At 41.5% G+C, this 10,744-nt stretch overlaps 1 protein-coding gene across 1 annotated transcript in view; it reads left to right on the forward strand.

Annotated features, from left to right (window-relative positions):
- Positions 1-9,040, forward strand: part of LOC103367790 (copine-9-like) — a 109,083-nt gene extending 100,043 nt beyond the window's left edge. The window contains exons 19-20 of the mRNA XM_008295920.1: positions 3,086-3,159; positions 8,840-9,040. Coding sequence (XP_008294142.1) covers positions 3,086-3,159; positions 8,840-9,022 — 257 coding nt within the window. The 3' untranslated portion in view covers positions 9,023-9,040. The remainder of the gene's footprint in view (positions 1-3,085; positions 3,160-8,839) is intronic.
- Positions 9,041-10,744: the final 1,704 nt, after the last annotated feature.

Genomic DNA, 10,744 nt, shown 5'->3' on the forward strand with positions numbered 1-10,744 from the left:
TCATTTTTGGTACTTTGTATGTTTTGTATTAGTTTTAAATCGATGATCCTTTAGAGCACATATTCAGGTACAATGGCAACAGATTTACTGCAAAACCTGTAATCATTTTTGAAACAGGTCTTTGTATTTAGTCAGAGGTTTTCTCCTTTTTAAGTGGTAATTACTGATTTTGAAGATTGAAATGATATCTCTCACTGGCAGAATTTGTGGTTAAGTATTTATTCAAGCTTATTAATTGAATCTTTATCTAACCAGGGAAGCCTCATTGAAATGAAACATGTTTTTTTCAAGAGTGTCACGGCCAAGCTGAACAGCAACCCCACTGTGTGATTTATCTAACTAAAATTCTGGTGTGGTTTTTTTGCTTTTCTAGACAACCGTGCATCCAGTCTGCTTGCTGATTGTATCACCGGGGACTTGAGGAAGCGCAGTGTTGAGTTTAAAGCAGATCGGTTGAGCGGTGGCTGTTTGTGGGATCCTGCTTGTTGGTGGAGCCCCTGTTGCTATGCATGTTGTAATCCAAGTCATATCCACACTGACCGAACACATATGCATGAAAGATTTAATCCAAAAAAATACCCCTAAAGGGCACCCGCAAGCAAAATGCTACAGCAATGATGTCCTTCAGGTGGGCCGGAACCAGAGTCTCAGAGGTCTTAGGTAACAGTTACATATTAAGGTGTCACTTCACCTTCGTTGTATAATGAGGGTTTCACTCAAGACTTTGTGTTGGAAATAAATTAAAACCTCACAGTGAAGCTTCACGCCATAATTGCAGCCTGTCAAGAACACCGGGCAGCAATGTGGTGAGGTTTCAGACTCTGCGGAGCTTTTTAACTTTGTTTAAAACACGCTTTATTACGGATGCAGTTATCCCCAACAGCTGCTGCAGATGAGTCTTGTTGATTCGGTTTGTTGCAATGGATGCATTAGAGAGGTACAGGTTCGCACTTTGGGTCACAGATTGCTTTAATGGTTTCTTGGCCAGAGACTAAGGAATGCTCGTCCATGTTTTTCGCCTGTCTTGCCAACCCTTTGTCCGATCTGCTTCAAACTTGGTAGGTCTTTTACTGAGGACCAGAGGAAATACGGTGCTAAGATTGGAGCAGATTGGATGAGCAGTATGTGCTTCTTGGCCGGGTCTTTGGCTGAGGCCCTGTTACTCGAGAACATCATCGGAGGCAAATTTGTGATTTTTGCTCCCGTGAAGAGCCGCACAGACAGTGGCAGAACTCATATATATATAATTGTATGAGAGATTTCATTTAAATCAAGACCAAGCCAACCCAATAACCCAATGAGACAACAACATCAACACAAGACTGGTTGAGGTTTTCTTGGAGCATGCCCAGATCTTAATTAATATAGGGGCCTTGGAAGTTATCAGAATCTTTAAAATCAGTTAGAACGTCAGTCATAAGCATTAATCAGACACAACCTTAACATCTTTATCTACATATAACCCTGATTTTAATATGCTGTTGATATACTGATAGTATAGTTCAGGGATTCAGTGGGGAGTGTGTATATGTATATGTGTGTGTGTGAGTGTGTAAATGCTGTGAGGTGAGCCCGGAGGCAGTGTATGTACTCTATGTTTAATCATATCATCTTACCAGCATTTAGGACGTTTGCTATGCATTTATTATTTATATTTAACGATGTGCTTACTTCCCCGTGGAGTGCACATGTAAAGTTACAAGTATATAAACCTAATATGATGCATCTTTTCTCCAGTGACACAATTATTTTTCCTTTTTTGCCACAGATCATGCAGAAAATCCTTAAAATATTCGTTCAGTTATAGGTTAACATGTCTCACCAAAAATGCATCGTGTCTTTATGAAAATGTTGAAGCTCTCTCCACCCGATCATCATCTGTAGCATCACCAGCGATCACATTGTTCACAGTGTAGCGACGCATGATGGCTGACACGAAGCACGACGTGAATAAATTTGAAATGTAAACAGGTTTAATTAAATCCACCAGCCTTGACTTCACAAAGGCCCAAAGATGTGATGCCTTTAAACGACAGGCAGCGCTCTTTCCTTCACCTTGACTTTCCCTCGACTTGACGGGACCCAAACAGGAAACCACCACCGCAGCGGCGGCAGCAGCTGGTTCCTAATTGGTTCTTCATGTACACCAGCATCCTGCTCCCTTTTCCTGGGAGAGCTGCCGAGGAAAGTCAATGAAGTCAAGTGCGCAGGCATCTCACAGCCCGCGGATCAATGAAAGACTTTTCAGCGGGGACCGTTTGTGCGCGAGTGTGTTGCCGCTCGGCGGGGTGTGACGACTCGACGTCTCATCAGTGTGCTGGATGGCCCATCATTTTCCACTTGTTTAAGCAATCGAATGGCGGGATTGGTGGTGAAAGCACTCAGGCGTGTTTGGAGGTCACAAGGTCAAAGTGGTTTAATAGCACCTCAGAGCGTGTATATGTGTGTGTGTGTGTGTGTGTGTGTGTGTGTGTGTGTGTGTGTGTGTGTGTGTGTGTGTGTGTACACCTTATTTCCAGGCCTAATTGCCTCTGTTTGTTCTTCGCTCTGTCTTGAGTCTACATTTCTGAACATGTCTCTGAGGGTTGTTTTTTTTTCCTTTTCGGCTTCTTGCACGTTGCTTTGTAAGATTTGTCCTCTAATATTTTCTGATTGCGTCTGAGCTTGTTTGCTGATTCGGCCTCACGTCGTTGCACAAGCCGGGCTGTTTGGTGTCTGTGCCAGATGCGAGATATACACAATTGTGCAGGTGTTGTTTTTTGATATCTCGATTTTTGAAACAAATACTTCTTTTTTTACATTTGAAATGTCTGAAAAGCGCTTTGGCTATTGAGTTCTCAGCAAAATTCATTTCTTTTTCCCACTTGTGGTGTAATTGTCATTTTTGCTTGAGGAATTACATTTTGGTGCATAAAGCAGTTTGACTGTTCTCCGCTGAGCGCTCATTCTTAGTCCCCACGCTGTGTTCCACTTCAGCAATTATGCAATGAAAATACAAAGGGAAATCTTGCACCTTCTTTATATTCTCCCCCAGTGGTTCTATGGTTGAGTCACATCCCCTCTGTCGCTCTCTCTCTCCTTTTAGCTATGGAGGAGCTGGATGGAGATGAGGTGAGAGTATCCTCCAGAGGACGTCTTGCTGAGAGAGACATCGTTCAGGTACTCCTCATAATTTCATTTAACTTAGCAGGTCAGGCTTGAGTGTGTTTCTGTCAACAACAGCAGCATGGGGGATAAATCCCCGAAGGAGGACGGCTTAAATTCACAACACATATTCAAACAGTCGCTGGGGACTGCCTGGTACTGTATACAGGATCCATCTATGGTGCACCACACAATGGGCTCACGGTAACAGCTTGCTTAAATGTGCAATACTTCTGGTTTCACTTTTTCACATCCACTGCCCCAGTATAAAATCAGCTAACATTTATTCTTATGTACAGTTGATGCTGTGGTTCTACCTTTAACCCTTTGAAGCCCAGCTCCCCCCTTTATTGGAGCAACGGTGGCTAGAAGTAGAGAAAACTCAACAACGTCCTTTGTGCAGTTCAACAGTTACAATGCCATGAAATATATATAAAAACAAAGAAACAGTTTCATTTCTTAAATTGTTTGTTTTACAAATGTTAAAAAAAAGGCAATGGTCCAGGTGTCCCCAGGTGTTACCAATACTGGAAAAGAAATGATGACTCTACATCAGGGGTGTCCAATCCTGGTCCTCGAGGGCCGCGATCCTGCATGTCTCAGATGTTTCCCTCTTCCATCACACCTGATTCATATGATCAGCTCATCATCAAGCTCTGCAGAAGCCTGAGAACGATCCTGATCATTTGAATCAGGTGTGTTGAAGAGGGACACATCTGAGACATGCAGGATTGCGGCCCTCGAGGACCAGGATTCGACACCCCTGCTCTACATACTATAGACCAGTGGTTCTCAACAGGGGGGCCACGGCCCACGAGGGGGTCACAGAAAGCTGGAAGGGGGGCCCCTGACATGGCTGTGAATGTTATTTTTAAAAATGGCAAAATAACGAGAGGAACTATCTAACTAAACTAAAAGTAGAGCTTCATTTCTGGAGGGGAGGCTGGAATTTTTCACTGGACTCAGGGGGCCTTGGCAGCAGAAAGGTTGAGAATCCCTGCCAGAGATATTTTACTGCTTTCATTTTCAGTTAGTTTTCAGTCACAGCCTGCAGTTCAATCGAGCAGTCCCTGAATTTTGATCTGCTGAATGTTGGTCACAGTTGGGTCACTAATATTGGTTGCACCAATAGCGCATATTGTTTATTTTTATTTTTATTTATTTTTTTATTTTTTTACCAAAACTGTTCATTTTTGTCACATTTTTAAACGAGGCACGTAGAATAAAGTGAAAATGATAAACTTACACAATCTTAAATTGAGATTTGGTTAATTTCTTCCAACAGAACCACATGTCGCACACGATTAACAGTGCTGACTCTTAAATATGTTGTTATTTTGGTATTCTTTTAAAGTTTAAAAATATATATATTATGAAGATTTTAAAGATGATGCCTTGCAAACACGCCAGTAAGTTTCAGGCATCAAAGAGGGAAACTGACACAGAAACACTACACAGCTACATGGCTGCAGTAGAATTTCTAGTCGAATGTTTTGATAAAAACATTTTAACGACATGAACAAACTGCACTTTTTGTATTACCGCCAACAGGTGCCACAACTGGACTGAAAGCACATAAGAAATGTTGGTGTTTATTCTTGGACAACAACACATTCCAGTTCCTCTCTGGTTCTGTTCTGACAGTTGCAGCGCATTTATTTTTATCCCAAAGAGGCTCTGAGTATCTGTTGTTGTGAGCAGCAGTAGGCCGACTGTTTTTTGTTGTGTGTTTTTTTTTTCCTAATGCATTTTCCAGTCCAATTATGGCATTTTGTGGAAAGCAGAGCATTTTTTTTTTCCCCCATAAGTGATAATGTGCAGTCCTCCTGTACATTGTAAACAGTGCGTATTTAGGTGTTCCATAATGTTTAGCCTTGGGATGCTGGAGACGCGCTAAGACACTTACATATTCAGTGGGTTGCTGAGGTAAACACTTGAAATAGAAGAAGGAGAACCTGCAGGTTTCCATCAGCAGCTAAAACCGTTGCTGGCTTTGACATAGACACTCTCTGTCGTCTTATTTTTGACATTGACGCACCCCCTGCAGTGAACTTTAATGAATAAAAAGACATGCAGCAATCGCAGTTGATCAAAATTGCGATTCTGACGCAAATGTGTTCCTGCACCCCCTCCAGTAGAGTCAGACGCTCTTCTGCCCTCGTACCTTTGCTTCTGATGGTGAATATTCATGTAAACGTTGTCCGTATGGTTGTTTCATCCACCATTTTAAAATTCACCACTTTGGCCTCTCAGAAAAATGACAAAAAGTAGGAAACAAAAAGTGAGAATATGCTGAAGTGCATCTTGGTCAAGCTGGAACAATTAATAAGGTCATTAATTATCTGGTTCCAGCTTCTCAAATCTTATTGTTTCTGTTTCTTTTAAACATCTATGACAGTAAACGATTTTGATTTTGGAAAGTCAAACAAAACAAGACATTTTAGATTTCGCCTTGAACGCTGAGACTTTTGACAGCATTCCTCACCATGTCTACCTTTCAGATTGTGTCTCCTAACATTTATTTTGATATAAACTAGCAGCTCTATTGTGGGTTTCTGATGGAATCATGCTCAGCCTGTAATGTGTAAGTGTGTTAGTACTAGGGCTGGGACTTCAACGTGTTGATTTAGATTAATTAACTACAGAAAAAAATAACGCATTTACCATAATTTCCAGACTATAAGCCGCTACTTTTTTCACACGCTTTAAACTCTGCGGCTTAAACAACGATGCGGCTAATTTATGGATTTTTACGAATTTGCCTCAAGACGAAAGTGACATTGAGAGCAATAATGAAAGAGAGACTGAGGAAGTCTGTGACGAAGTAATTCTGTTCAATTCCGACACTGAAGAAGACGACTTTAGTGGTTTTAGTGCAGGAGGAAGATGAAGATAGCAATCAATGACTTTTCCTGGAAGGCTACTGTATTTTTTATTTTCTTAACCAGCCGTGTTACAAGCTCTGTTCAGAAAAAAGCATTTGTGTATGTAACTGGTACGTATTTAATTAAAAGTATAAAAAAAATCTCTGTGTAAATATCTCATGTTCCAACGTGGACAAGTGCAGCTTATATATGTACAAAACTTGTTTTCTTTTAAAGTTAGTGGGTGTGGCTTATATTCAGGTGCTCAATTGTCTAGAATTTACGGTAATTGCACCTTTCTAGGCACCTTAATTTGTGGCACACCGGTAATTGCACTTTGAGTTTGCACTAATCTGTGAATGTTGTAGACAGATTTTTAAGAAATGCATGGATTAATATAGATTTTTTTAAAAAACATTTTTGACACACACAAAGAAAAAGAATTGGAAAACTTTGCTTATTGTGTCAAATTGCGCTATTCCACTAAAAAAAAAAAAAAAAAAGGATTAATCGAGATGAACTCATTACAAAGCCTTTAATTAATCAGATTTTTTTTTTTTAAATTGTGTTCCACCACTAATTAGTAACTGTACAAATTTGGAAGTACTTCTACAACCAAAAAAGTTTTTATTGGTGACTGTAAAAGTAGCGAAAAGTGACGCCAAGGAATTTTCCCCTTTATGATCATTTCTGAACTCAAAAAGAGAGAACAGCTCGTTCTAAAAAAAAACTCTTTAGCAGTAAGTTTTTCAAAAGAGCAAGCAGCAAGTGTATCTGAGGGCTGATAAAAAAAACACATCTGGCAACGGTTATTTTAAAGAGCCTTTTAGAGATATGAGAACATAAATAGGAAGCAAATACAATAGCCCCTGATAACAATGTGCTATTGAATTTTTTGGATAGTAGTGAGGAAGACTGGGCAGAGGGTGCGATGATAAACGAGCACTTAGAGTGATAAATGTGTGGTGTGCAGGGGTGCATGTGAGTATTTACAACTGAGGAAATTTACATTATTAAACTGGCAACGGCTGTTTATTGTGCATAAAAGGTATTTTAACAATAATGGTGTGTTCTAGGGTGAAGGTGAAGCCAGTTCAGTTCATATTCCCACACTGGTAGTGTCAGTCAGCACCGAGGGAAGGAACAGTTTAGTAAATGTGACCCCACACCAGGTTAATAGCTGAATAATTCATGCCTCGGTGCCAAAGCTGTATCGACATTACTATCATGTTTTCACAGTGCTGTCCCTTCAGTTTGTTTCCCTGACAGCAGTAATCACATTTGCATGCACGCAGTAATCCTTTGATTGTATTTAACCTTATTACGGCAATAATTCAATCAGGATGTTTACACTAGGTGGTGGAGAGGAGAGGGGAAAAAAAGAAAAAAAAAAAGTTCACTCACTTAACATTTCATGCTTTCTTCTCATTAATTCGATATGATGGCTGCCCTCACTGCCTCCACGTTGATTCTTTACCTCCTGCCATAAATTCAAATCGCATTACTCGGTTTGCCCTTTTCGCTGTAAACTGATGGAAATTCGCTGTGTTATGTAGGAAGTGTGAAGTGAATGGTACTAAATGGGCCCTTTCTTGAGTGCTGAATGGTTTCATAACAGGATGGTTTAAAAAAAAAAAAATGTTTAATGAACTTCAAAATGTTGAACATGAGTCACTCTCAAGCTGGGCTAGAAAAAAACACTAACCATATTAATCATGGCGCTGCTCTCTACTTGTAATTCCAACTTTGATGCACTGTGGGACGCAATCATTATTTGATAAAAGCTGCAACTGTGAGAAGGACAGAAACGTCCCTCGAGGTCCTTAGTTAAAGCTCCAGAGGCAGGACAGCTTTAAAATCCATCCCTGATGCAGCTACAACACCTTTCTGCCTTGATATAGTTTCCACTTCCTCTTCCTGCCATGCACCAGCTACTAACATGCACTCAGAAATTCTTAAGAAGACGTGACATTGCATATCTAGTATCAATCAAAAGTAGACAAGTTGACGGTTAAATATATATGGAAGTTTACTCTTGTCATATCCCCACAGGTGAGAAAAAGAAAAGGTGAACTTCATAATTATCAGGGATATATGCAGTTAATTACACTGGTCTACACCCATTTTGGTGTCAAAGTTTTTTGAGCTGATTTTGGACAATTGCAATGTGTTGAATCCAAACATTACATCGGTTTTGCTCAGTGAGGGAATGAAAGTTGAATTTATATTATTATCTTCATAAAATTGAACAATGTTGTAGGTGCAACCAATACCAGGGGGAAAAAGGTGGCTTCACATGTTGTAGAGATTTTACTAATTATGTTTTTAATTTTGTCTAAACTTGTCTCCTATCTGCTCTGTTTGAACACAGCCTGCAGTTCAGCCGAGACCACCCTGAATTTTTTGTCATGTGACTTTTTTGCAGCTTTTTTTTTTTCCTTTTGCTGAATTTTTGGCTTTTTTTTGTTTATGTAGAAAACACTGATAAAATATCAAAATTTCAAAATTAGATTTTATTAATTCTCCCAAGAACTGCTTGTCACATCTAATTCTTTCCAGGATCATTAGAAAACTGAATGCTGAGGATTTTTTTTTTTACTGCTTTGGGTTCTGATAAATGGTGTAACTTTAGCAAAAGGTTTGTGGGGTCCAGAGGATGAAGCTCCTCCATTAGGATCACCTGGCAAACCCTGTGTATGAGATTGATACCATCTATCTGAAACAAGCAAATGCTTTACTGCAACCCTACTGATACGACACTTCTCACTTTGGAACACAGTGTGTTAAAGGCTGCAACAGTCTAAACTTTTACATTTCGCTCTGCTTCCCAGTTTGTTCCGTTCAGAGACTACATCGACAGATCCGGCAACCAGGTCCTGAGCATGGCCCGGCTGGCCAAAGACGTCCTCGCCGAGATCCCCGACCAGCTGCTGTCCTTCATGAAGAGCCGAGGAGTTGAACCTCGACCGGCCCTCTCCTCCTCCCCGCTACCGGAGCTGCACCGACACATCTAACGCCCACCTCTGCTCCTCCACCCCTGACTCTCTCTTTCTCTCTCCCCCCCCCCCCCCTTTCTCTCTCTCTCTGCTTTATCTTCGCTCTCCCCTCCTTAAAACGCTTTTTTTTTGACGGAGTGGAAGGATCGACCCGCGACTCGCCCTCCTTCCTCCCTTATCACTGTCGAGGCTAAACAGGCACAACTCATCTACACAGCGGGCGCTCATCCCTGACTCACCCTGCTGTCGTCGCTCATCTCGTCCTCCCTCACTTGTTACTCCCTGTTATTACTTCTCACGAAAAGGACAGTGAGACCGAACCATGACCATCTCCTCCCTCCCCCTCGCTGACATCCGATCTTTCTGAGCCCTCCATTTTTTTTTAAGCTTGCCCATTCCCCTCACTAGACACGTTTTGCACAAAAAAAATAAGGTTGTTCATTTGTTGTCAGCCCGTGTTGACACGAGTCACATTTGGCAGGAGTCCTGGGAAGCGTGAGGAGCTGAATTTAATCGAAGCTAAATGAATTCAAAGACCTTGACGAGCAGCTTGTATCAGGTGTTGGGGGGGATTTCAGGCCAAGGTTGGAGTAGCCGGTCACCTCCAGGACAGGTGTTTGTGATTCATACCCAACTATTCTCATTTTCATCCGGCTGTGCCAAATCTTTAGAATTTAGAGGCAATGAGCTTAATTGGTGCAGATGAATTAGGGAGGCAAACTCTTCTTCTCACGAAGGCTGATCTAGCATTGGAGGTGGTGGTGGGGGGGTATCCGGTCACGTGTTAGCAGTCACACACACCTCTGTTTGCATCGACACACCCACCCTCTCGTCGCCCAGCGTGGGCCGAGGCTGGGTGCAGATTCCCCCCACCCGCTGTTAGAGAAATGCCAGTCTCTCCGGCTGCCCTGCAGAGAGGAGGAGGAGGGAGGAAAGGAAGGAACAGAGACTGAAGGTGGGAGTGAAGGGAAATAAAACGGCGAGGGATGCAGGTGAAGAAGAAAGCATCCGGAGATCTGTTTTGTTTTCGGAGACGCCGGCGGCGTCGAGTTGCAGGAAAGAGGTTTGAGAGGATGCATCATTCTAGAGGAAAGAAATCTCAACGGAGGGATAAACGCACATCTATAAAAGCAATACACCTGACTCCCAGTGTAATGTTTACCCTATGCATGTCCCTTCCTCTCCCCTGCCATGACTTGACATTTTCATCCCAGGCAGACTGGAGCTGTGTGCAAAAGTGGGCAAAGTCTGCCACCTAGCGCTCACCCTTTGTATAGCAGGGTATCTTTATTATGCATGACTACTGTACATTCCTATACTAACTCAAAACAGTACAACACGCATGACCAGATACAGCCGAACCGAATATTACCCGAGTACAACGCAGCGATTTCAGACGTAGACGGAGAGCCGTAAAGAACCACAAGCATCTATGTGAAATGTGTCCCGTTCTGAAGTTAATGTCAAGTGTGATGGTGGTGGTTTAGAGGGGTGTTTTACGTGCCGTGTAAGTAATATTGACTTTTTATAAACCTGTAAAATCATTGGGGGTTTTTTTTGTTGTTGTTGTGTTTTTTTCTTGCATGTTGGGGAATAAATGCGTCACAGTGTTCAAAGTTGGTGTCATCATTGTAACTGATATCCCAAAAATAAAAAAGAGAGAGATAGAAATATATCTCAAAGTAATATGCATTTTTTTTTCCTTTCCTCTATTACTATATATTTGAGCTCCAAAAAAAA

This window comes from Stegastes partitus, unplaced genomic scaffold, assembly GCF_000690725.1.
Source record: "Stegastes partitus isolate 25-593 unplaced genomic scaffold, Stegastes_partitus-1.0.2 Scaffold1086, whole genome shotgun sequence".
In the NCBI taxonomy this organism is placed as follows: Eukaryota; Metazoa; Chordata; class Actinopteri; family Pomacentridae; genus Stegastes; species Stegastes partitus.